Source organism: Manihot esculenta, chromosome 8, assembly GCF_001659605.2.
Source record: "Manihot esculenta cultivar AM560-2 chromosome 8, M.esculenta_v8, whole genome shotgun sequence".
NCBI classification, from domain to species: domain Eukaryota; kingdom Viridiplantae; phylum Streptophyta; class Magnoliopsida; order Malpighiales; family Euphorbiaceae; genus Manihot; species Manihot esculenta.
Window position 1 is genome coordinate 25,627,381 of NC_035168.2, and position 27,927 is coordinate 25,655,307.

General features: G+C 33.8%; 1 protein-coding gene across 1 annotated transcript; it reads right to left on the reverse strand.

The window, feature by feature from the left end:
- Positions 1-15,581: 15,581 nt before the first annotated feature.
- LOC110621503 (NADP-dependent glyceraldehyde-3-phosphate dehydrogenase) lies at positions 15,582-26,628 on the reverse strand. The gene is made up of 10 exons (XM_021765784.2): positions 26,554-26,628; positions 26,184-26,267; positions 25,823-26,096; positions 25,651-25,739; positions 25,313-25,441; positions 24,901-24,971; positions 17,707-17,736; positions 16,766-17,265; positions 15,884-16,014; positions 15,582-15,695 (listed from the first exon to the last, which is right to left on the reverse strand). Exons 1-10 carry the CDS (start codon positions 26,626-26,628, stop codon positions 15,582-15,584), a joined length of 1,497 nt encoding a protein of 498 aa, XP_021621476.2.
- Between the last annotated feature and the right edge of the window lie 1,299 nt (positions 26,629-27,927).

The following is a 27,927-nucleotide window of genomic DNA, read 5'->3' on the forward strand; positions in this document are numbered from 1 at the left end:
TACTAAGGCTAATGCAGATTCAAAGTTTCATGTTTACAAGAGGTTCACTCATAGGAATATGAAGAAAGTAGAACCAAGTTAAGCCCATGATGCAAACAACATCAGTAAAGTAGGAGCACATCAACAAATGTGGCTCCATGTTCTAATCAATTTTATTTCAGTTATTCAGTTGTTTCCATTGCATAGTTGTAGGAGATTGAGTCTCCATATTTCCATATTTTCCTTGTTTATAAGAGGAAGTTATTCATTGAGCAGCGTATTTAAACAAGTTTATTGAATAAAGAGAGCACAGAAAAAATTTTCAAAGTTTTGAGTACTTCAACTCAAGAAGTCCAGGTTCTCTCTAACGAATCTGAATATTATCTTCAATATAGGTCTCCGAAGGAAAACACCCTCAAATCCTTCACAACCTTCACCCATCCAACTAAATATCATAACATATAGACCCATAACTAGATCTATATCAAGGAACCGTAACACATGGTGATGGAACTTTTATATGGTAGAGCAAAATGATCAACATACAATAAATAATAACTTCCTTTGATAGTTCCTTACCAAATTAATGGCATTTTCTTTTTTGAAAATAAAAAATAAAGAAAAATAAGCTTATCACTATATTATAATAATTTTTGTCCATTATAGCCTTTGATATTTCTAAGTCATTGAGCAAGAAATTGTATTAAAAAAAATGCTTCAAAATGATAACACCTCAATCAATGGACTCCATATCTATAACTATATAATAAAGGGCGGTTAGCCCGTGAACAGTGCGATCTACATTATTCGACGATTGATTTTGATTTCATCCAATTACGCATTTGCCCTTCTGAATGCTCTCATTCCCCTCTTTTCTTTCCCTTGATTTTTAAGTCTTTCCACATCCTCTCTTGCCCGGCACTGACCAAGAAAATGGTGCTGTTTCAGAACCATATGTAACAGCCCGGAAACCGAACTGCTACCGGCACTAGGATCCAGATCGACTTAAGGTCGTCGGGACCCGTAGTAAGCCTGCTATACTGTCTGTGTACCTGTGAAATCCCATACATGATCATACATGTTCTGTCAAATCATTAGAACTTTTCTTTCCTCCAGGGCTTAACCTGTGCATGCACTATATCTGGTCTATCAACTCATAATGTTAAGCCTGGTTTTCTCATAGTCATAACAATAAAAGAAAACATACATAAAATGATCATGCGTATACAAAAAGGGGATTACAACTCTTATAAGTCAAGCACAAAGCTACACACTATACATTATCTCTTTACATGTACATGTCCACACTAGCTATTACATAACTCTTCTTCTTGCAAACCCTGCTGGACTCCCTCTGGACTCTGAACCTGCAAACCTGGGGGATAAGGGAGAGGGATGAGCTATACAAGCCCAATGAGCAGAACTATAAACCATAATTTGAAAACATGATCTCATGGAATGCACTACATCACATCATCTCAGGGATAGACATGACCACCAAAAATCCCACTGAAAGGATGCCTGGCCTAGCCAGGTCTTACAACCTCAATCTGCCTGGCCCGGCCAGGTCTGACAACTCTGCCTGCCTGGCCCAGCCAGGTCTTACTATCTCTGCTGCCTGATCTAGTCAGGTCTTACCTACAGATGGCTGCCTGGCCCGGCCAGGTCTTATAACAGAGCTTGGGCTATTGGAGTCGCCTTGGTCTATCCACAGCCTCATACACATCGTATTATGCAATGCGTCATCTTCGTGAAACTAATGCAAACATCCTACTATAATCTTATGATGCATGACATATGCTCAAAGCAGTTTAGTTCTGAAAAGAGAAGTTCCACTCACCTCTGGCTGACTCTGTACTAACTCTGCAGGTTCTGAAGCAGGGCTCACTGCTGCTCTCTGGGGTTCCTCTGGTCCGTACCTACACAGGTGGACTCAAATGAGGGACCAAACTAACTCAAGAACATCTCTACGAAACTCCCCAAAAACCCTCTACAAGATCCCCAAACAATCACATAAAACACGCAAAAGAAAGCTGGACAGGGCACTTTCAGCGGCAGGTTCGGCGGCCGAAACCCCTCTCCAGAGACGAAACTCATGCATGTTCGGCGGCACCTTCGGCGGCCGAAGGTCTCGTCCAGAGACGAAACTCACACAGTTTCAGCGGCCGAACTCCCTCTTTCGGCGGCCGAAAGTCCCTTTCTAAACCGAAAGCCTAGCTTTCGGGGGCAAGCTTTGGCAGCCGAAACTGCCTCCACAAGGGGTTCGGCGGCCGAACCTTCCTTCGGCGGCCGAACCTGGTTTTGCCCGCTGGGCAGAACCCTGCTCTGTTTCATGCAAACCTTTCCCCCAAACTTACCCAACATGCATATCAACTACTCCCAACTAGCACATACCATAAAACATGCATAAAAGGGCCTAAAACTCACTTATAACCCCAAGAAACATATCAAACAACACTTAAACATGCTTAAACACAAAATCATGCAAAACCTCAACCAAAACCCTATTCATGCATACTATCCATACAACTCCCAGAAAACCTTCAAAAATCAGTAAAAGAGGTTCTGGATCTTGACTTACCTCTTCCAAACAAGAGATCAAGTGATCCTATCGTGGAGATATGGAGAAATCTCCTCACAACTCTCCAAACTTCAAAACTTGGTGCTTTTGCTCAAAACTCTCAAAACCTTCAAAAACACATGAAAACTCTTCAAAACCTTACACGATTTGAGCAAGATCATGAAAGTCAACTAGGGAGGGTGTTGGACTCACCTCTGGCTGAAGATGGAAGCAAAATATCATCCTTCCACCGACTTGGCACCCTTTTATAGGTGGCTGGCCAGACCACCTTCGGCGGCCAAACGTGAATCCGAAACCATGCAAGGTTCGGCGGCCGAAAGTCACCTTCGGCGGCCGAACTTGCCATTTTCTCCCTTGGCTCTTTGCTTTCAAAAACTCATTTTCCTTTATGCTTAAAACCTTAAAACAAATCACAAAACATCAGAAAACATATGTATTACCCTTCTCGAGAGTTCCGACACTCGAGATTCCACCGGTCTACAGGAATTCCGATGCCGGACTCAAGCCGGGTTTTACATTCTCCCCCCCTTAAGAACATTCGTCCCCGAATGTTTCTCAAACAACGACACACATAAACACATAAACACATAGAAATGGGGAAAACCTAACCTTAAAACAGATATGGATATTGTTGGAGCATGGACTCCCGTGTCTCTCAGGTGCACTCTTCTAGGTTATGGTGGTTCCACAGGACTTTCACCATTGGTATCTCCTTGTTTCTCAGCTTTCGAATCTGGGTGTCAATGACCCGCACTGGCTGCTCTACATAGGTGAGATCGCTTAAGATTTCCACCTCAGGCTCACTAAGAACCTTCTCTGGATCTGACACAAACTTTCTCAACATGGAAACATGAAATACCGGGTGAATTCGTTCCATCGCTGCAGGTAAATCCAGCTTATACGACACAGGCCCGATCTTCTGCAAGATCTCAAAGGGACCTATGTATCGTGGAGCTAATTTACCCTTCTTTCCAAAGTGAACCACTCCTTTCATTGGAGATACCTTCAGCAATACCATATCCCCCTCCTGGAACTCTATCTGTTTCCTACGGATGTCTGCATAGCTTTTCTGCCTGCTTACAGCTGTTCTGATCCTCTCTCTGATCACAGGCACTAACTTGCTGGTAATCTCAACTAACTCTGGCCCTGCAAGAGCCTTCTCTCCTACCTCTTCCCAGCAAACAGGTGTTCTGCACTTCCTCCCATACAGAGCTTCATAAGGAGCCATCCCTATGCTAGCATGATGGCTGTTGTTGTAGGCAAACTCTACCAGAGGTAGATGCTGCCTCCAAGAACCGCCAAAGTCTAACACACACATTCTCAGCATATCTTCTATGGTCTGGATGGTCCTCTCTGACTGACCGTCTGTCTGTGGATGGAAAGCAGTGCTGAAATCCAATCTTGAACCCATAGCAGCTTGCAGACTCCGCCAAAACCTGGAGGTGAACTGCGGTCCTCTATCTGATACTATCGACACTGGAACTCCATGCAGCTTGACTATCTCTTCTACATAGACCTGCGCTAACTTGTCCACAGAATAGTTGCTCCTGACTGGAATGAAGTGAGCAGATTTCGTCAGTCTGTCCACAATCACCCATATGGAGTCTAGCCTGTTGGACGTCGCCGGTAACCCCACTACAAAATCCATAGCTATGTTCTCCCATTTCCACTCTGGAATCGGCAATGGGTTAAGCATTCCAGTCGGCTTCTGGTGTTCTAGCTTCACCCTTTGACATGTCTCGCAAGCTGACACAAACTGTGCCACTTCCCTCTTCATCGCTGGCCACCAATAACCCTTCTCAGATCTTGATACATCTTGGTGGCTCCAGGGTGAACGCTATACCTCGTACTATGAGCTTCCCTCATAATGTCTTCCTTCAAACTGCTATCATCGGGTACACATAACCTCTTACCGTGACGAAGAATTCCCTCACTGTCAAATCTGAACTCTGCACTGTTGCCAGACTGAACAGTCCTGGCAATCTTCACTAACTCAGGATCTTCGTGCTGTTTCAGAGCCACTTGCTCTAGAAACACTGGTGTCACTCTCAGCTGTGCAATCAAAGCACCTGTACCAGATAACTGCAACTGTAGCCCTTCATCCATGAGTCTATAAAAGTCCTTCACCATCGGTCTTCTCTCTACTGCAATGTGGGATAAACTGCCAAGTGACTTCCGGCTTAAGGCATCAGCTACAACATTAGCCTTACCCGGATGATACTGGATCTTACAATCGTAATCACTGAGCAATTCTACCCACCGTCTCTGCCTCAAGTTTAACTCTCTCTGACTCAAAATGTGCTGCAGGCTCTTATGATCCGTATAGATCTCACATTTTACCCCATAGAGGTAATGCCTCCACATCTTAAGTGCAAAGATAACAGCTGCCATCTCAAGATCGTGTGTCGGGTAGTTCAGCTCGTGCCTCTTCAGCTGTCTAGAAGCATAAGCTATCACTATGTCATTCTGCATTAACACACAACCTAATCCCACTCGGGATGCATCACAGAACACTGTGAAATCATCATCACTGATCGGCAGAGCTAACACCGGTGCTGAAGTCAACCGTCTCTTCAACTCTTCAAAACTCTCATCACAATCCTCTGACCATACGAACTTCTGATTCTTCCTGGTCAGTCTGGTCATAGGAGCAGCTATCTTCGAAAAGTCTTGAACGAACCTCCGATAGTAGCCTGCCAAACCCAGAAAACTCTTGATCTCTGTCACGGTCGTGGGTGTAGGCCAATTGGCTACTGCCTCTACCTTCTTGGGATCTACTGTTATTCCTTCCTCTGATACTACATGTCCCAAAAAGGCAATGCTCCTTAGCCAGAACTCGCACTTGGAGAACTTGGCATACAAGCCATGCTCTCTCAAAGTTTGCAAAACTACCCTCAGATGCTGGGCATGCTCCTCCGCATTCCTGGAGTACACCAAGATATCATCTATAAAGACGATCACAAAATGATCCAAGTACTCCCTGAAAACCCTGTTCATGAGATCCATGAATGCTGCAGGGGCATTAGTCAACCCGAACGGCATCACTAGGAACTCATAATGCCCATATCTGGTCCTGAAAGCAGTCTTGGATACATCTCCTTCCCTGATCTTCAACTGGTGGTATCCGGATCTCAGATCTATCTTAGAAAAACAACCTGCTCCTGCCAGCTGGTCGAATAGATCATCGATCCTGGGTAAAGGATACTTGTTTTTGATAGTGACTTTGTTCAACTGTCTGTAGTCGACACAAAGTCTAAGTGGTCCATCCTTCTTTCTGATAAATAATACTGGAGCACCCCAAGGGGAGGTACTCGGGCAGATGAAACCCTTTGCTACCAAATCCTGTAACTGTTCTTTCAACTCTCTCAACTCTATTGGTGCCATCCTGTAGGGAGGAATAGAGATCGGTCGGGTACCGGGCATCAACTCTATCTCGAACTCTATTTCCCTATCAGGTGGTAGTCTTGGAAGCTCTTCAGGAAACACATCTGGGAATTCTCTAACAACTGGTACTGAGGATGGTTCCCTAACCCGACTGTCTAGCTCTCTCACATAAGCTAGGAACCCCTGACACCCCTTCCTCAACATCCTACGAGCCTGGAGGGCTGATATCAAACCTCTAGGTGTCCCTCTCCTGTCTCCTCTGAAGACACACTCTGACCCATCCTGGTCTCTGAGACTCACTACCTTGTCCCTGCAGTGCAAGGTAGCACTATAGGTAGATAACCAGTCCATCCCTAGAATGACATCAAAATCTGTCAACTCTAGAACCACAAGGTCAGCTGGAAGGCATCTATCCTCTATAAACACTGGACTGAACTGACAGACTGACTCTGCCAATGATGGGTCACATCTAGGTCCACTGACCCAGAGAGGACACTTTAACTCGGATACGATCAACCCCAAACTCTCTGCGGCTCTAGAAGCAATGAAAGAGTGAGAAGCACCGGGGTCCATCAAAGCATACACCTCTGAACACCCAATGATGAGAGTACCTGACACCACTGTGTTCGAAGTGTCTGCCTCCTGTTGCGTCATGGTGAAAATCCGTGCTGGGGCTGACGGACCTGCACCTCGGGAACCCATCCCTGATGAAGAGGCTGCCCCTCTCCCTCTACCTCTGCCACTGCTTGGTGGTCGGGCTGAAGCTGCTGACTGTACGACACTACCTGAGGTCATCTGCTGGGATGGTGTAACCAAAATCGCCTGAGGACATTCCCGTGCATAATGTCCCTCCTGCCCACATCTATAGCAGGCTGTAGATCCTAACAAACAAGCGCCTCTGTGCGGTCTCCCACACCTATTGCAAACTGGAATATCTGTGCCAGAGCTGGAGCCGCTACTCATTCCCAGACCCGTCTTAATCCTGTTCCAGAACTTGCCTCTCTTTCCTCTGAGTTTATCCCATCTCTTCTTGCTCGCACTTGCCGTACTCTGTGAGGAGGAACCTGGTTTAGCACCAGAAGACTGTGCCTTTGATTGCTTGACTACTCTCTGACTTATGGCACTGGCCTCCATCTTTCTCGCAGCATCCACAATGGAGTGGAAACTCTCCTTCTCCGTGTGGAGAATCAAGGAGAAATACCTGGGATGAAGCCGCGTGGCATATCTCTTTGCCTTCTTCTGATCTGTATCATACGCCTGTCCCACATATGGTAACAATTCCAGGAACTTATCTGTATACTCATCAACACTCATCTCCTCCATCTGTCTCAACTGTTCAAACTCCACAACCTTTAGCTCCCTGGAACTGTCAGGGAAAGCCCACCCAGCAAATTCGTTGGCGAACTCTTCCCATGTCATGCTGTCAATTCTAGGGTCCACATAATTCTTGAACCATGCTCTGGCTTTCTTGCACTTTCATGTGAATCCTGCCATCTCAATGGCTCTGCTCTCATCTGCTCCCAACTCGCTTGTTATCATTCTGACCGCACTGAGATACTCAAAGGGATCATCTCCCGTGTTGAATTTAGGAGCATCCAACTTTAAGTACTCCGTCATCTTTACCTTAGTTCCCCCTGAAGAACTGGGTTGTGCTTCAACAACAGGGGCTGCTGGTTCAGGTGGTGGTGGTGGTGGAGGTACTGTTTCTCTGGATTCAGGCGATGCTGAACTTGGATGAAAAGGTGGGGGTGGATACATGTGATATGGTGGATAGAAGGAAGGGTAGGGCATATATGGCATGTAGGGTGGATATGGGGCAAAGCTGGAGTAATCCGACGTGCCTCCCATCGGATCCCCTGGGCCCTGTGGAAAGGGTGGATAGCCAAACCCCGAGGCCTGTGCGTCTCCCTGGGACTCCCCCATACCTTCTTCTGACCTTCCTATACCCATACGTACATCTCTACTCTGATCCTCCTCCATAGCAACTCTCTCTTCTTCTGATCTTCCCCCTCTGCCTATTCCTCTTCTGCTCTCGCCAGAAGACCTTCTAGGGTCTCTTGACGTTCCCTCCCTGCTTGACCTGTGAGTCCTTGCCCTTGGCAATGCAGGAGGACGAGCAGCTGTACCCTCACTTTCAGGTGGGACTCCAGACAATCTCGCGGATCGACGAGTTCCTCGCATCTTAACTCTCTCTGGAAAACAACACATAACAGAACACATAAGCAACACATAAAAACAAATGGCACATGCATCATGGCATTGCACATCATCAGCAGATAGACAGGACTAACATCCTATCCTAGTGGACATGTTTTCCTATTGTGCTTGACCCACGAAACCTCTATGAGCCCAACTCTATCTATATAGGTCCGACCATGTGAACCTAGGGCTCTGATACCAATCTGTAACAGCTCAAAAATCGAACTGCTACCGGCACTAGGATCCAGATCGACTTAAGGTCGCCGGGACCCGTAGTAAGCCTGCTATACTGTCTGTGTACCTGTGAAATCCCATACATGATCATACATGTTCTGTCAAATCATTAAAACTTTTCTTTCCTCCAGGGCTTAACCTGTGCATGCACTATATCTGGTCTATCAACTCATAATGTTAAGCCTGGTTTTCTCATAGTCATAACAATAAAAGAAAACATACATAAAATGATCATGCGTATACAAAAAGGGGATTACAACTCTTATAAGTCAAGCACAAAGCTACACACTATACATTATCTCTTTACATGTACATGTCCACACTAGCTATTACATAACTCTTCTTCTTGCAAACCCTGCTGGACTCCCTCTAGACTCTGAACCTGCAAACCTGGGGGATAAGGGAGAGGGATGAGCTATACAAGCCCAATGAGCAGAACTATAAACCATAATTTGAAAACATGATCTCATGGAATGCACTACATCACATCATCTCAGGGATAGACATGACCACCAAAAATCCCACTGAAAGGATGCCTGGCCTAGCCAGGTCTTACAACCTCAATCTGCCTGGCCCGGCCAGGTCTGACAACTCTGCCTGCCTGGCCCAGCCAGGTCTTACTATCTCTGCTGCCTGATCTAGTCAGGTCTTACCTACAGATGGCTGCCTGGCCCGGCCAGGTCTTATAACAGAGCTTGGGCTATTGGAGTCGCCTTGGTCTATCCACAGCCTCATACACATCGTATTATGCAATGCGTCATCTTCGTGAAACTAATGCAAACATCCTACTATAATCTTATGATGCATGACATATGCTCAAAGCAGTTTAGTTCTGAAAAGAGAAGTTCCACTCACCTCTGGCTGACTCTGTACTAACTCTGCAGGTTCTGAAGCAGGGCTCACTGCTGCTCTCTGGGGTTCCTCTGGTCCGTACCTACACAGGTGGACTCAAATGAGGGACCAAACTAACTCAAGAACATCTCTACGAAACTCCCCAAAAACCCTCTACAAGATCCCCAAACAATCACATAAAACACGTAAAAGAAAGCTGGACAGGGCACTTTCGGCGACAGGTTCGACGGCCGAAACCCCTCTCTAGAGACGAAACTCATGCATGTTCGGCGGCCGAAGGTCTCGTCCAGAGACGAAACTCACACACTTTCGGCGGCCAAACTCCCTCTTTCGACGGCCGAAAGTCCCTTTCTAAACCGAAAGCCTAGCTTTCGGGGGCAAGCTTTGGCAGCCGAAACTGCCTCCACAAGGGGTTCGGCGGCCGAACCTTCCTTCGGCGGCCGAACCTGGTTTTGCCCGCTGGGCAGAACCCTGCTCTGTTTCATGCAAACCTTTCCCCCAAACTTACCCAACATGCATATCAACTACTCCCAACTAGCACATATCATAAAACATGCATAAAAGGGCCTAAAACTCACTTATAACCCCAAGAAACATATCAAACAACACTTAAACATGCTTAAACACAAAATCATGTAAAACCTCAACCAAAACCCTATTCATGCATACTATCCATACAACTCCCAGAAAACCTTCAAAAATCAGTAAAAGAGGTTCTGGATCTTGACTTACCTCTTCCAAACAAGAGATCAAGTGATCCTATCGTGGAGATATGGAAAAATCTCCTCACAACTCTCCAAACTTCAAAACTTGGTGCTTTTGCTCAAAACTCTCAAAACCTTCAAAAACACATGAAAACTCTTCAAAACCTTACACGATTTGAGCAAGATCATGAAAGTCAACTAGGGAGGGTGTTGGACTCACCTCTGGCTGAAGATGGAAGCAAAATATCATCCTTCCACCGACTTGGCACCCTTTTATAGGTGGCTGGCCAGACCACCTTCGGCGGCCAAACGTGAATCCGAAACCATGCAAGGTTCGGCGGCCGAAAGTCACCTTCGGCGGCCGAACTTGCCATTTTCTCCCTTGGCTCTTTGCTTTCAAAAACTCATTTTCCTTTATGCTTAAAACCTTAAAACAAATCACAAAACATGAGAAAACATATGTATTACCCTTCTCGAGAGTTCCGACACTCGAGATTCCACCGGTCTACAGGAATTCCGATGCCGGACTCAAGCCGGGTATTACACCATCATTCCCTTTACCAAAACGACACTGTAATTTATCATGGTTCCATCCTCTTTTTGCGGTTAGTCCATGAACAGTGCGATCTACAATATTCGACAATTGATTTTGACTTAATCCAGTTACGCATTTGCCCTTTTGAATGCTCTCATTCCCCTCTTTTCTTTCCCTTGGTTTTTAAGTCTTTCCACATCCTTTCTTGCCCGGCACTGACCAACAAAACGGTATCATTTTAGAACCATCCTCCCCTTTACCAAAACGACGTTGTATTTTGTGCTGGTTCCATCCTCTCTTTTGTTTCTTTCCGTTCCCCTAGTAGAATGAAAGCGCACTAAAAGGCCGTGAATAGTGCAACCTACATCCTTCAGCGACTGATCTAGACATCACAATGCAAACTACACCCTTCGGTAATTTATTTAGACTCTATCGTCTCTTTTTTTATTCCCCTTTCCCTGCTAGAATAAAAGCTCTTTAAAAGGCAGTACTCAATAAATCATTTACAGATTTGTAAAACATTAGTATATAATAAAACATTTTCAAGTCTATATTAATATCAATACACAATAAATCATTCGCCGTTGAAAAACTTTTAATTCTTAGATATTATAAGCTTCAATTCAATGACAGGCACTTCATATAGAAATGCTAAAATGGTGTAAACAGGTGATTTTAAGGCATGAATGCAATAATTTAGTATTCATTACCAGTTAAGTCAGCTTTTTTCTTTTCGAGTGTTGGAAGCTTCTATTCATTAAATCAAGTCCGAGCAAAAGAGTTACAGATATATGGCTTCTCAGTCAAAGTCCCTAGATACAAATGCATAGAAATTTTATTAAGAGATGATCACAGGTCATGATCTAAATAGTGTTCTGTCATAATGCAAAGTTTTCAAATCTGTAAAACATCAATATATAGTAAAGCATTTTCAACTCTATATTAATTTCAATACACAATATATCATTTACCGTTGAAGAACTTTTAATTCTTAAACATTACAAGATTCAACTCAATGATAGGCATTTCATATACAATTCCTGAAATGGTGCAAATAGGTGATTTTAAAGCGTGATTGCAACAAGTCAGTGTTCATTAACAGTTGAGTGAGCTTTTTTCTTGAACGTTGGAAGCTTCCATTCATTAAATGAAGCCCGAGCAAAAGAGTTACAGATATATGGCTTCTCAATCAGAGTCCTTGGATATAAATGCATTGAACTTCTGTTAAGAGATAATCACAACCCATGATCTGAACAGTGTACTGTTGTGAACAGTACATGCCCTTTCCATTTTTCAATAGGCTCCCTATATATTTTGAGCATTTAATGCAGCCTGTTTCTCCACACCTTTAACGAGGCATAATTATATCTTTTTGGTTGCCTTTGTTCAGGTTCTATACAAAGACACTGTTTTTACACTTTCTGTTCCTAATGAGATTACTTCTCCAGCCAAAACACTGTCACTTCACTGTCAGTATTTTCATTATTTTTTATTTTTTATTAGAAGAAATTATTAGAACAGCAGAGAAGATGAGCAACCTCTTCCCTTCGCTAATCACGCCTCTGATCTTATTTATATCTTCAGTTTAGTTTTTTTCATTTTCATTCAACCCTCTTTTCTCTCAGGTTCTCTTCTTTCTTCTATTTTTTTTAATTACGCTTCTCCTTTACTTCATTGTAGCCCTTTTTAATGCATTCTTCCTTTCCTTTTGGCCGTTGCCTGTCCTTAATTTTTCATAGACGCCCGAAAGTTTTACATTAACTAATACCATATTTATTCCATAGCTCATTAATTTATTTCATTCAATATTCTAATAATTGTTTATTTATTTTGTTTGTGATTGTATTTCTCTTTATTGACTTTACTTTTTTGTTTTGTTCTTTATTTTGTAACTCTTTTTTGTTCACTACTGTTCTGAGGTAGTTATCTTCATTGTTTGTTTTTTCCTTACTTTTTTTGTTTTGTTCTTTATTTTGTAGCTTTTTTCTGTTCACTATTGTTCTGAGGTTGTTATCTTCATTGTTTTCTTTCCCTTGCTTTTGTTAGTCTATGTGGGGATATGCAGCTTTTTGCTTGAACCGAGAGCTATTATTGTTTGACTCAATGGAAACCGGTCAATGGAGACAGAAACAAATAAGTTTAAAGGTCTCTCATATTATAATTGGAAATTGTTTGTATATATATATATATAACCATCAACAGCGACAAACCATATTAAAAGACATTATAAACATCTGCTGTGTTAAAGAAACTTAGACTGATGGATCTTAACTATTTGAAAAAGTAGAAAAGTAATACGGTGGATTCAAAAGTTAATGTAGGAATAGAAAAACTTTTTTTTGAGACCATTGTGGATACATGTTTTAAAGAGACTGGGAATTATAAACACTCAGGCCGGTAGGCTTGCATGAAACTTGCATTGATATACATCATTCAGACCCTTTTTTATGCAGACAACATAATTTTGCAATGTAGATGACCTGTTTATTTGAAAAAGACTCAATTGCATAAGACGTTTGGTTGGATAGTGATCTTTGTCATTGGCCTGTTTGTCTTATACAGATGTCTTTAGATTGAAGTTTTTATTGATTTCTACATGCATGTTTTCATTTACTTATTTTTCTCTTCTTCTTTAGACAATGCTCATTAAGATTACATTTGAAAATATGTTGTCTGAAGTTCTTTCTCAGCTGGGTTTACCGCCCCCTTGCTACCAATTAGAGACTACAGATGAATGGTGCTTTTATATTAAGTGCATTTTTTTGCACCATGATTCTCAAGGGAACAAAACTATAGCTGACAAAACTGGGATGAGTATTGTGAATATAGAAGAGGCTAAACATATAGCCAAGATGTCAGCTTTGGATGCTTTAAGGGCTATGTATGAACTTGAAATACATGACTATAACTATAGAGAATTGTTTGTTGTGAAAGAAAGCTATACACAGGCCATCGCCGATCTTCAAGCCAAGTACATTGATAGCCAGGTCAATTACAGGCCTTGCAAGCATCCTATGCTTCCTTGGCATGTAAATTTAAAAAGTTGAAGAAAAATATCCAAAGGCTAACCAAAACTTTGAAGATTATTAAGTCTTTTGTCAATGATTTGGTGAATGACAATCTGTTTTAAATAAGAGGTTCTTTTGTGGCCCTTTTTGTTGTTTTGCCCGGGGTTTTGGGCCTTATAGCTTGTGCCTCTGTTTTCTTTTTTGTTTGCTCCCTGGGTCTGCTTCTACTTTACATTTTGTATTTGATTTTTTGTAAAGGACTTTGGTATTAATCTTAGTTTTATGGTTGTGTTGCTTTTTATGTATTTAATTTTAATTTTATGGTTGTATCGTTTTTCCATTACATTGCTTTTATCACTTATACTTTTATATTCACCCCACACACAGGGAGCAACTTTTTTATCAGTGGATATTAATTAGTTTTTCTTTTAAATAGCAAGTATCATAATAGGCACATTCATTAGAAAAACATCTTCAAAGGTTTGAGATACTGCATAAATAGCATGCAAGGTTCAGCTAAGCATGCGGTTTCAGTGAAGTGCAAAAATTAGGTAAGGTAGAAAACAAAAAAAACAACATGGTATTTAAATAGAATAAGACTTACCTTTTGGATAGGCAAAATCGAATTTGGAAATTTGGGAAGCCTAGGACATCTTTGCAATTTTTCCAATTCATGAGATTTGATAGAACCATTAGCAAAGATATATAGGACCAAATTATTTAGAATTTAAAGCTGGATTTTATTTTACATTTTTCATGGACGTTCGATTAAAACGACACTTGATAATATTGGTTATTCAAAAATATAATCCAATATACAATAATTTAAATAATTATATATTGATATTTGCAGTGATTTTTAATAATATTGGTTATTTATTTTTTAAGATATTTTTATAATATTAAAATTAATAACATTTAAATTAAAATAGTTTTAAAATTAAAATAATCTCCTCCACATAATATAAAATTATTTTATTATTAAATAATTATTTAAATATATCAATACACGATTTAGTTAAATTACGTTACCATTGAACGTTTGTTGACTTTCTTCCTATTTATAATTGTTAATGAAAATTGCTATCCTTTTAATGATTTTAGTGCATATAGAATTTTAAATAAAATTATTTATTTTAATTAAAACTAATTACCTATTTAATAAGTTTATATGTATTAGTTAATTTTTTTAAAAAAAAATTGAATTTGATGCTTCTTTCATTTTTGATAATATAAATTATAATATATGTGAATATTTATTAAATGTATTATTTATGTGTTCTTTTTCTTTTTCTCACTTATTTTTATCATTTTTTAATCTCATTCTGCTAATACTATTTTAATAACCAGCTGCATTATTTTTTGACAATTTATTTTTTTTTTCATTTGTTAAATAGTTATTCAACTTTGTGCTGACCTCCCCTTTAATTATCATTACTGGTTTGCTGATCTAATTGCAACATAATTATACGATATACTTACTGTTTAATTTCAAATTTAAATTTTTAATTGTCTTAACTGCTCAAAATTTAATTTTATTATGCAGATACATACCGATATTTAACCAAATTAAATAATTTTTTTCAAATTTATTAAATATTTATATCGAAATTAATAATTCCCTTAAAGGTATTGAAATTTATTCACTCTAAAATTTAACCGATCACTTTGTCATATTATAATTAAATTTTTAAAAAATAGAATATTATACAATTAAAATAAATACTATATTATAATAGATGAAAATATACAATTCACATTCAATTCTTATTTTTGTGGATGGATAAAAAAAAAAGAGAAAAAATTATGTGATAATATATTTATAAATTTTTATTAAGTATAATCCACAGATAAATTTTATGTTTAAATTTTGTCCCGCTGCAATGCGGGTTACTTCCTAGTATATGATATAAAGTTAGCACATAATTAAACAATTTATTTTAATTCTTTAATTTATTTATTTATTTATATTCATAAGTACTGATTGATGAAGAGAATACAAAATTAATACAAGTGAAGAGACAATTTTGTCTGCAAATCTTACTAATTAATAATCAAGTAGAATAGTTGTTATTATTGGTTCTCTAAATCTGATGTAGACAATACTAACCCATGGTGTAAGAAGAACTTGGAAAGCTGATGACAGTGCTCTTGACTTTGGTCATCATGTTAATGCTGTTGGTTTTGCCTTGTGATGAAATTCCATTGTCCTTCAAGCACTGTCATTAGAACTTTTTGTATGGTTTATTTTTTAACATTGCAATCAAAAAGCAGAAAATAAGTTGTTTGCTTAGAAACTATATTTCATATACAAATGTTTTTTCGCAAAAAAAGAAATCTTAATTATTGATCTTTTGCACTACAAGATAGATTCTACCACTATTGAACTACTAGATATTCACCTCACCTTAAAAGGAAAATGATATGGACTATAAGCTGGTGCAGAGTTGATTTGAACTATTCCGGTCTCCGTTGCATTACTTATCAACACAGCTCTATTGATGTCTTTTATGAACAAACAACCTTGAATTTGTTTATGTTAAATTTAGACCAGACCTAACTGGTTTTAAAAACTAACTTCAGGGGAGGAGTGTTTATGACCCATATAAAGGACACATTATTCAATAATCGGATGTGAGATTCTCATACCATATTAAATTTGAACCAGATCTAACTCATTCCAAAAGTTAGCTCCATGCTGTTAAATTTAGACCAGACCTAACTGGCTTTAAAAACTAACTTCAGGGGAGGAGTGTTTATGACCCATATAAAGGACACATTATTTAATAATCGGATGTGAGACTCTCATACCATATTAAATTTGAACCAGATCTAACTCATTCCAAAAGTTAGCTCCATGAGTAGGAGTACTTGTGACCTATATAAGAGACACATTACCCCTCTCCACAACCGATGTGGGATTCAACAGTTTCAATTCAAAACCAAGACCTTTTTAATACATTCCCAAGATTTTACAACTAGGATGATGGACGATGAACACATACTTGAAACTTATAATTTTTAGGTAAAATATATAATTTGTCTTTAAATTTTAACTAAAAATTCAGTTGGCACCTTGATACTTTCGTTATTAACTTTTATCACCTAACCTTTATAAAAGTGTAACTATTTAACCCCACTTAGAGTTAAATATTTATATTGTATAAAGTCTATGTGCTAAATAGTTATACTCTAAGTTTAAGTGCTAAAAATTAATGATAAAAATGTCAAAGATGCCGACTGAATTTTTGTGTAAAGATCAGATGCTAAATTATGTATTCAGTATAATTGCTAGCATTGCAACGATGGGTTCCTTCTTCATTAGAATTGATCTTGATAACTGGAAGAACAAATCCAAATGGCTCTTCCCATGCAGTCCTCATATCAGCTCTTACATTATCTAGAAGCAAGGGCCAAATGAGGTAATTAACCCATTCCGGGCAAAAGCTTGCTCCTTTCTCTTTGACATCCATGACAAGTCCTTCAATGAAATTCGAAGATGATTCTATAACCACTGGAGTGATGTTACAGTTATCCTCTGGCTGCCCAACTCTCAGCTTTACAACTCCTGCATTCATTTTTCCTACTAGAGCACCAGCTATAGATTCCATCACCACCACCACCTTAATGGTTTTGTATCTTCGGCCACTGTATGAAAAGCCTACTTTGATAATGTTTGCTGCAACCAAATCAAGATCTATATCCTCCAGCACAAGGCAGACATCTTTTCCACCCAACTCCAACTGAAGAGGGATCATTCCTGCCTTTGAAATTGCAATGCCAGTGAAACTAATTAATGATCGTCCAACACAAAAGTATATCTATTATATTTTAGGGTTTAGCGAATAAAATCTTAGCAGCACGTTTCGAAATTATTACTTTATATTATTAAGAGAATAATTTAGTAACAGTTTAAAATTATTACCAAAAAAATTTATTTATTTTTATTATATATATTTTAATAAAATATTTATTTTATATTTAAAAATTATAATTTTATCAGTATTTTTTATTTATCATGAAAAAGTAAGTAAATTACAGGCAGTGAAAGAAGATGTAATATTCCTCAAACTGTACTATTAGACTATATTTACAGTTAGAATATATAAAGTAACAAATTAAAAATATTATCTTAATTTTTGTAATAGAATATACAAGTAGAAATTGCTCATTACATGCAAAAATAATTAAAATTAAAAATCAAGGGGTGACAAGGAAGAAGAACTGTACCTTATACAGTTGACCCCGGGATGAAGTAAGCTTGTTACACCATTTATGGAAGCAAAATGAATTCATGTTTTCCCTCTTATTGGTTCCAACTATAACCTCACAGGTTTATAAGCGACTCCAAAATACCTAAGTTGGAGGCTTCAGGGTAAGCCGGTTTCGGCAACCAATGCAGGAGCAATATTTGAGACAGCAAGGTGGACAAGAGCAATGATTAATTATTCTAATAATTTTAATTGTTACTATTTAATTTATTTTATTAATTTTATAAAATATTTATTATTCAGCTTATTCATATCAAGTGTATTTTAATTTTTTTATAACACTTAACTATTAAAATTAATAAAGCAATTAATTAGTAAAATTTTTTAAATTTTAATAATATTTTAATATATTATTCTTTAAAAAATAATTAATAAATTTTTTTATATCACATCAAATTGTAATTTTTTTAAAGTATTTGTAAGTTTTTTCTAATCAAATAAAATAAATTTGATTGCTGGAAAAGTTTGGAAGGAACTCCAACTTTGTCAAATAGATTAATCTCGGTTCACCTTAAAAATAAATAAACGTCAAAAGGCCACAAACATATCACTAAATAATTAATTAACATTATATAATTTAAGGCTATTTGATAAAAAAAAATATTAATATTAATTTATATTTATATTCAAAATTTTCAATTTTAAATAATAAAATAAAAAATTTTCAATTTATCCCGATAGCCAAATGATTAGGAGTATTCGGTTCAAATTAAAAAAATCAATTAAATCCAATTAATTTTGAAATTTAGTTCGATTTTTTATTCATTTCAATTCGGTTTGATTTTTAATTTTAAAATTTCAGTTATTTCGGTTTGATTCGATTTTAATTAGAAAAAAACTGAAAAAATCAAATCGAATCGATCATTGATAATAATATAAAGCGTAAAAAATAAAAAATTATTAAAAATTCAAACCGATCAAACCGAATCAATTCAAATCAGACCGATTCAGTTCGATTCGATTTCTGATTAAAATCGATTCGATTCGATTCAATTTTTATAAATACTAAAATTTCAGTTTATTCAGTTCGATTCAGTTTTAAACCGAACCGATCGATTGCTTACTCCTAGAAATTAATAATAAATTATAATATAATTTTTAAAGTTTTATTTAACTAAATAAAATAATTTTTAAAATAAATATTTATATTTTAACAATATTTTTTTACTAATCTCATTATTTATCCCTTATTCTCATTTATATATATATATTTATATATAATAAATTAATAAAATTTAAAATATTAAACAAAATAAAATTTTACTAATTAAAATATATAATATTTTATTTTATTTAATATTAGTGACAGAGTTTTCCATATATATATAATATACACATAATTTCCAATAGTATTGATTATAAACATTAATCAAATACTTTAATATCTAGTATTTATATATAATACAAAATCATTTATAATAAATATTTGTTACATAAATTATATTTATTATTATATATATTAAACATAAAATATATTTACTTATAATATAAAATTTAAATTAAGAAAATATATATGTTATTAATAAAAAAGGTTAAGATATTATAATTTATTGCTGATTTTTCTAAATTTAATATAATTCTCTTAGTTATAGTTATAATAAATTGAAAAGGTTAATTTTATTATTTAAAGTTAAAATTTTAAATATAAATATATATTAACGTAAATGTTTAAAATTTTTTATTCGTTTATAATTTATTTTTTTTATATTTTTAATTTCTTTAATTCTTGTTATTGTAATTTGGATAAGGGCATAATACATCATTATATGGAAATTTTTTTTTAACTTTTCTATTTTGTCATAATGGACTAAACCATGAATAGTTATTGTTCTGTCTTTTCCTAGAGCCACTCGTTAGGAGGAAGTTTTGAGCTGGAAATCACACTTTATATTATTGTTAATTAACTAAAAAATCAATATTTACTATTATTTTATATTTTAATTTAAATATTTAAAATTTAAATTAACTAACTCAATATTTATATTTAGGAGTAATTTTTATTAATTATTAAAATTAAAATATAATAGTGGATGATATGCTCTTTTCCAACGCGCAGTTGTAGCCCAGGCTTTTTGTGCACTTTTGGCTGTGTGTCGAAAACGATGAGAAAATCAGTTAACAGGTACTTATCCCACAAAAGAATTAAAAGAAAATGTCTATATATTTATACTCTCAAAAAATTTAAATAAAAAAATTAATAGATTAAATCTTGAACTAATTGTCCCAACTTTATCTTTAAGTAATATTTAGTCAAGTTTCAATTAGATTTCATTTGTCTATCTTATCTTCCACGTGTAATTTTTAATTATTCTTTTTATAGTAGTTTTAATTATTTTTTAATATAACATATGTGAAAATAAATTCCATCTTATTCAAGTTAATTACACTCATCTATCCCATTATAGGCCCATATTTTAGATATACCCAATTTCTTATCTCACTCACAATCCGTATAATAATGCAAATCTATTTTTGGTTTTATTTTTCTCAATGGGGCAAAAATTCAAGCGCAATATACATTCTCACAACTATGTCTTGTCAGTATGATTTTAAATGTATAAAACTCTATATTTTAGTATATATTTTAATTAAATATTTAATTTAAATGCTATTTATTTTGAATAATTTTTATAGATCTTATACGGTGATAAAAGGATAATAAAAATGATTTAAATTTAAAAGGAAAGAAACTGATTTTATATAGTGGCCAAATAAAGATTTGAACAAATCCTTGATCAAGGCTGTATGCAAGTGGATAAGACTCTAAATTGCAGCAAAGATGCAATACTAATACGGCAGATTTAGAATTTTTCATTAAAAGATTTTTATTTCAGCCCAAATTATGGGATTCTTGTCCATTAACCTTAGGAAACTTCTCCTCAAACGAATCAACGTTCCATTTTACTTGAAAACTTAAATTTTATCTGTTTAAAAAGAAAGTTTTAGGTAAAATTTTTCTAGGAGTTTGCTATTTTAAGCAAACTTTTTGACAACAGCCACATCCTCTCCTTTTTACCAAATTTTCTCTAGATTTTTGTACTTTTTAATATGGGTAGCTAATTTTTTTTTCTAATTAAAAATAAATTGAAATTTCAACTTTTTTTTTTTAGGATTATGAGATTTAAATTTTATTATTAATTTTTATTTTTTTAATATTTATATAATTTTAATTATTATTATTATTATTATTATTATTATTATTTTGTTAATTAATTAATAGGGATTGTTGTTCATATTAATAAGATAAAAATATTATTAATTTGGATGCTTTAGTATGTAATTACTTGAGTTGTTTAACAATATGTAAGCGTAATCTGTTAAAAAATTATATGATTTAACTTAAACTTATCTTAGAGTTTGATTTGTTGGTTAGAATTAGATCTCTCTAATTTTTAAAACAGTAAATAAATTAAATTTAATATACATTTTTTAAGTTATTTGTTGACTATAATTAATTAGCGAACGTTTCATAATTAATTTATATTTATAGAGAGATTGAGTTTAAGAAGTGTCTCTCATAATTAGAATCAATTTATTAAGATAAATAAAGATATTTTTACTTTAATAATCAATTTTCATAACTGGAACGGATCATATTTTTGAATTGAATTTGTTTACATTAATTTTATTTCAAGTTTATTATTTAATTTTTATTTTTTTATTATTATTTTTAATTATCTTAATTTTTTACTTTAGTAACTTTCAATCAAAGTTTTTTATTTTATTTTTATTATTTAATTTTTTAATGATTAATTAGAAATTTTTAATGTTAATTTCCCACGAATACAATTCTATTCACTCTAGCTATACATAATTTATATTTATTGAATTTGATAAATTTTTTTTTTTTTTTTTACTTCGACGCTCACCCATAATTAACTTAATTTGGTTTTGTAAATTTTTAAAAATTAATTAAAATATCACTCGAACACACCTGTGGCTAACTAATTCAAGATTTAAATATTTAAATTAAAAAGTAATTGACACAAATATTAGATTTTTTTAATCAATTAGCATTTAAAATAATAATAATAATAAAATTATAAGTAATCAAGCTATGCAATAAGCATGTGGAACATACCGGTGGCTAACTAATGGGTTTTTTTATGTTTATGATAAACCGGACATTAGAAGCTCCACACATTTTTTTAACACTAAACTCAGTTATCATCCACTCCCGCAACAAGATTCATTTGATTTTTGAATAAAATCGAAATTGGTTCGATTTAAGATGGTTTAAAAAATATTATTTTTTTAATAATTTTGATTCATTTTGATTTAGTTTTACAACAGTCTATGATTACAAAATTTTACATTTTTAATTTTGATTTCAATTAAATTTAAATTTTAAACGGTAGATTTGAATTTAATTTAAAAAAATTTAAAAGTAAAATATTTAGATAAAATTAAATAAAATTATAAAGAAATAAATAAATATTAGTTAAATATCATTCAATTGATAATTGAAAAAATAAGTAATTTTTTAAAAATATATCCATTTTCATAATACAAAAATAAAATAATATTATATTTAAATAGAATAATGTTTATTTAATAATTTAATTTATTTATATATCATTTTAAATGGTAAAATTTTACAAAATAATATATTTTAAGAATTTAAAATCAAATTAAAACTAAACTAAACTATTAATTTGAATTCCAACCCATTAATTCCAATCTAGTCTCAGTTCAGTGTTGGAACAGAACTGTGGCTAAATCAAACAACAAGGCTTTTGAATCCTTCTTGTAAGCACTTAATATTTTATTTTTATTAATTTAGATGTTGTAAATACATATTTAAATCATTTGTCTCCCTAAATAAGTTACGAATGTTTGTTAAAATAAAAGATTTATAAAGAAATTGAAATTACAACTTCTAAAAGAAAAAAATAAATTTTAAGCTTTAAGGTTAGTATCGGTTTGCAGATAATAATTTATATTTAGAAAATATATTTTAATAAAATAGCATATTTTAAATTATTTGGTTTTAATTTAGAAAATAAATAATGTTCAATTTTTTTACTTATTAAAAAAATAATTTTTATTAACTAATTTTCTAAATAATTCAAGCATAAAAAATTTAAAAAATTATTGGAGGCTAAAATAGAAACCCTGAAACGTTTTCACTCCACTCTTTCCAAAGGTAAGATTTTCTCTCAGTACTACTGAGAACTTCCCATTTCCTTTTATTATTCTTTTTATTTTTAAAAAATTTTATTTATTATAAAAAACAATGGTCATATTTACAATTTTAAAGAATTATTTATTTATTTTCTTAATTTTGAGGGTTCGTGCTCTTCTTTTATTAGGGTTTTGTAATTTTATATCATTTTTCCAATTTAAATTGCTGTGTATTAAGTAAAAGCCTTCTTGTAGAGGGCAGATTCTATTTTGGTGATTATTAGTCAACGAAATCAATATTAACTAAAAAGTACCGTAAACTGAAACTTGCTTCACATGGTGCGCTAATTTAAATGGTTTATCGATTAGGTTTTTTTGGTAGGATAGAGTGTTAGATTTAAATTAAAATAATTAATAAATTAAATTAAATTTAAATTTTTAATTTTTTTAATTTAATTTAATTTTAATTTTTATTATTTCGATTTAATTCGATTTTGATAAAAAAAATTAAAAAATTAAACTAAATTAACTATTTATTAATATTATATCATTTTTATATTTTTATAATATAAAAGATTAGACCCTAAATAATATTAAAATGATTTAATTGAATCATAAATATTTAAAATAAAGTCTAAAAAATAAAAAATCTAAAAATTCTGACCGAATTGAATTAAATTAGATCGATTCGATTCAGATCAATTTTTTATTTAATTTGATTCAATTTTTCCCCACTAAAGCATATCATTATAATAAAATAGTTACAATTGATTTAGTCATAGGAGTTTGCTTACATATAATTTAATAGTTGCCTATTTATTAATACTCATTTTATTAAATCAATTGATTAATATGAGAAATAATAGATCACCTTAAAAGTATATGGTTTCCATTATAAAAGATATAGATATTAATGTACAAAGATTTGGGACGACTCCAACCCCTGACTATAAAAGATCTCAATATGAGGGTTACAATACTTTAAACTCATATAGAACTTATACTCTTGGATCATTATAATTCTATTATGCATGAAAGTCCTAATTATTCCAAAGCTAAAGAGTAAGGAGTGCCAATGGCTAGCTGCTTTCAAAGGTTTATAGATTGATGGATATGATATTTTTACTGTATTTTATTTTTATTATTGCATATTAAATAAAGTTAGCAAATAAATGCATAATTTACAATAATGAGAATAGGTATTTAATAAAATATTTTTATGTATAATAAATAAAAATATATTTATTATATTGCTTTATTATAATTGGGGTTAATTTATAAATAAATATTTAGTAAACATAATAAATATAAGATATATTTACTTTAAAATTTAGATTGAAGTCATTATTTTATTAATCAAATAAGTATTTAGTTAACTTTATTATTTAAGATTTAAAGATTTATGTAGATTGATTGAAAAGCAAGAATATGGGCTTCGTGTGAGTAGAAAATAGAAAGCATTTATATTAGTTCTATTATCAGCTATGGATTTGAATATAAAATTTTTTCATCTTTCCTAAATTTTGTTATGGAGTTTTATTAACAATTTGCCAATGGTATGAGGGAACTTAAAATATAAAATAGATTCTAAAAGTTAAAAAAAAAAAAATATTTTGAACAAATTCAATAATTGAGTTCATTGGAATACTTGGCATACTAGGTGTTATTATGCATACAATTATACTTAATTTGAAGGAATTGTTTGATTTTAATAACTTGATTATTTCGCACACATAAGAGTTTTTTTTTTTTTTTTATTTCATTCAGTCATTAATAATTTGATTATTTTTAAATAATGGAATTTCTACCTAATTTAAAATAGAATTAAGAATATAAAAATTACACTTAGAGTAAATTATTGAATAAACGAGTTACTTTAAGCTTTTAAATTGTATGAGTTCTTATCTATTGGCTACCTTTATGGCTGATTGGTTAGATCACATGTTGCTGCAATCTGACCATGAAAAAAATCCAGTTTAGTTTCATGTTGGTTTGGAGTTTATGAACAAGTAGAAACTCAATTGTATACCCACCACTGAGAATGCTGTTATGGTGTTTGCTAAACACAGTTCCAGCAGCGACAGCAGCAGCCCCATCTTCCTATCAGAAACTCCAGCCTGATCATATCTCCTGTTAAATGGTGTCCACCACAATTTGATTTTCTTTTAACTCTGTTTGAAATGAAAAATTTTGTAAGAACTTAATTTAATTCATTTTTGGGGTCCATTAACAACTGTCATTAACGAGAAATGCAATTCAAGCAAGTAATCCCCACTTTTCTCCTTAAAAACCTCTTTATGTTGTCTTTTCAGACAATTCACATGACACCATTTAAAGAGTACATTTGATATTGGAAGCTGTAAGAACTATAGTTCCTCTCCCTTGCAATACTTGTAGCAGTCTGTTTCCAGAATTATTCACTTTTCATGGCCTCAGTTCACCATTCCAGTTTTGCCTTTTCTCCTAGGCCTAGGTTGCTGAGCTGCATCCACATTTGCCTCAATATCTCCTTCTAATACTCTTTCCACCCTCAACTCTATCTCCCCAAACAATTCCCCTTGGCCCAGTTGCTATCCTTGAACACATGTAAAGAGTACTGCTAGACTCGATAGAATAGAAACTGTTTTCTCATTCAGAGATTGAACTAATTGGGTCACTAACAAATTCAATCATTCAGGGAATGATGCAATAGGCATTGTGCCATGAAGAAATAGGCTTTTTCAGTTGAATGCACTCCATCCCAACTAATACGTTATTGAGGTTTATCACAAACTAGTACATTAGGAGCCCCACACATTCTATTAAGACTAAACTCATAATCGCCTCCACTCCCACAACAAGCTTTTTGCAGTGATTTTGGATCAAAACCTGTTTCCATGGAACAAGTAAACATTGTTAGTTTCAGTTATGTGCTTTGTATATATGAAAATTTGCAGATTTTAAAGACTCACCAAGCAATGCAGCTTTCCTCAAAATCCACATGTAGGCATTGTAGTAATCCCCATATACTATCTTCACTTTTGGATTCTCTTCTTCCAATTCTTTAATTTCTTGCCAGAGTTGTTCATTGTGATACATTGCAAAGTTATTCAGTCCCTTGAGGCAATGAAATTCATCGTATTCACTAGAATCATTAGAGTGAAATTCTGTAAGGTATATGGGCATGCAACCGATTGAAAAATTTCCGATAACAATAACTCGAGTGGCACCAAATCTAATAACTCTCTGCAAAAACATATAGGAAAATTAAGGGAAAGAAAAAGATTAATAGAAAGAAATCAATTGCTATATGTTTGAAGAAAATAATCTAACCATGACAGCTTCTTTGATGATTTTAACAACATCAGGTACCATGGGCTTCAACTCATCAATACGTTTTTCCGCTTTCTCTGCCAGCTGCAAAATTATAATGCAATCTTCTACATCATTTTGGTAAAATTTTACAAAAAGATATCCTTGTTCAAAATATAATAAATTTAGTCTGTTGTGGCCAAATATTTATGGAAAATTTATTTTTTTCACTAGTAATATATAATTTCGCCACAAATGAATAAATAATGGAGAGGGAAGGTCAATCTAAAATTACCTAACCTAAGGTCTAGAGAAACTCTCCATTCAAATGAAACAATTTCATCTCCCCAACCATTAGCTCCTAATTTCTATACCCTTCATTTTTAAAAACCCAATCTTGCTCCCTATCGATGCTCTTTCCTCCTTCCTTAATAGAATCAGCACCTCCATTCATAGTCCCCTCCATTCTCAATTCCTTATCTCAAATCCTTAAACCATCCTAGTCCTCCTTCCTTAATAGAATCAGCACCTCCATTCATAGTCCCCTCCATTCTCAATTCCTTATCTCAAATCCTTAAACCATCCTAGTCAGTACCAACAGACCAAAGCACCCAAATTGACTCGATTGATTTCCATTCACTTTTAGTATCTAACGGAAGATCCCCTTTTCCAATGCTTCCTCACATCGGTTGAGCCCTTAACCAACCTTGGTGAATAGTCTTGGCTGTCACAACTCAACTCTTTCCTGTTGGCTTGGTTGTCCTTTAGAGTCCAATCTACCTTTCCTACTGAGCTTTGATATTCTATTCAAATAAGGGGTTTGTGTGTGGGTATAGTTTGAACTACTATTTTCCTTTTGTTATGATGACTGAGATTATGGTGATTAAAATTAATCCTTCTGCATTTACTTATTTTTGTTTTAGATTTGTGGGTTAAGCCCTGTTTGGATGATGTTTTTCCATGATTTCATTAATTTATGGTTTTCCATCGTATTATATCTATTATATGGTTTTACAATGTACTATGTCATATAATGTTTGAAAATATTATATGGTTTATCATGGTTCTGTAACTATTCTTTTTTTTTGTTTGTTTGATTGTATTGCATTGTTCTAAAAGATTAATTAAATTATCTAAATATCCTCATTTCATTTTTATATGCAATTTCATTATTAATTCTTTATTTTTAATAATTTAATACACATTCTATATTTATTTCAATTCTCAAAGAGCTGTTCAATTTTTTTTTTAAATAATATTTAATATTATTAAATATTGATCAATAATATTGGCATTCACAAGACATATATATCATAATTATATTTATATTAAGTCTTTTATTATCATTGTCCTATCGATATATAAACATTTAAGTGCACAATCATCCTACGTAATATAATAAATATAAAGTCCCTAAAAGGAGTATCATCCTAATAAGAGTTATAGATAATAGATATATTTAAGAATTATAGATAGTAACTAATTGTCATCTTCCTTCAGTATAAATAAGTAATCTTTTCTATGCTCCCATAAGCATCCAAGCAAGCTACTCAACTTATCACGGCGATGTTATAGAAATTTATACGCTTTTAAGATCTTATTAGACTCCAAATCCAATTTTTCCATCACCTCCCAAATTTCACCCTCTAGAATTTGTGGTCTATTAGATAGGTTAGTAAAAGCAGTAGCTATTTTATTCAAATGAGTTGCAAGCAAGTTGCTGGAACATGTTCATGTTAATCTTTTTCATCATTCATAGTCTACA

What these genes read in the sequence shown, in the direction of transcription:
- LOC110621503 (XM_021765784.2), bottom strand. Translation starts at nt 26,628, where the DNA reads ATGGAGGGGACTATGAATGGAGGTGCTGATTCTATTAAGGAAGGAGGA. An exon ending in GAATGTGTGGGGCTCCTAAT is followed by an intron (nt 25,442 to 25,650) that starts GTACTAGTTTGT and finishes GTTCAAGGATAG; the next exon opens with CAACTGGGCCAAGGGGAATT. An exon ending in CATATCATTTTCCTTTTAAG is followed by an intron (nt 15,696 to 15,883) that starts GTGAGGTGAATA and finishes TTCTAATGACAG; the next exon opens with TGCTTGAAGGACAATGGAAT.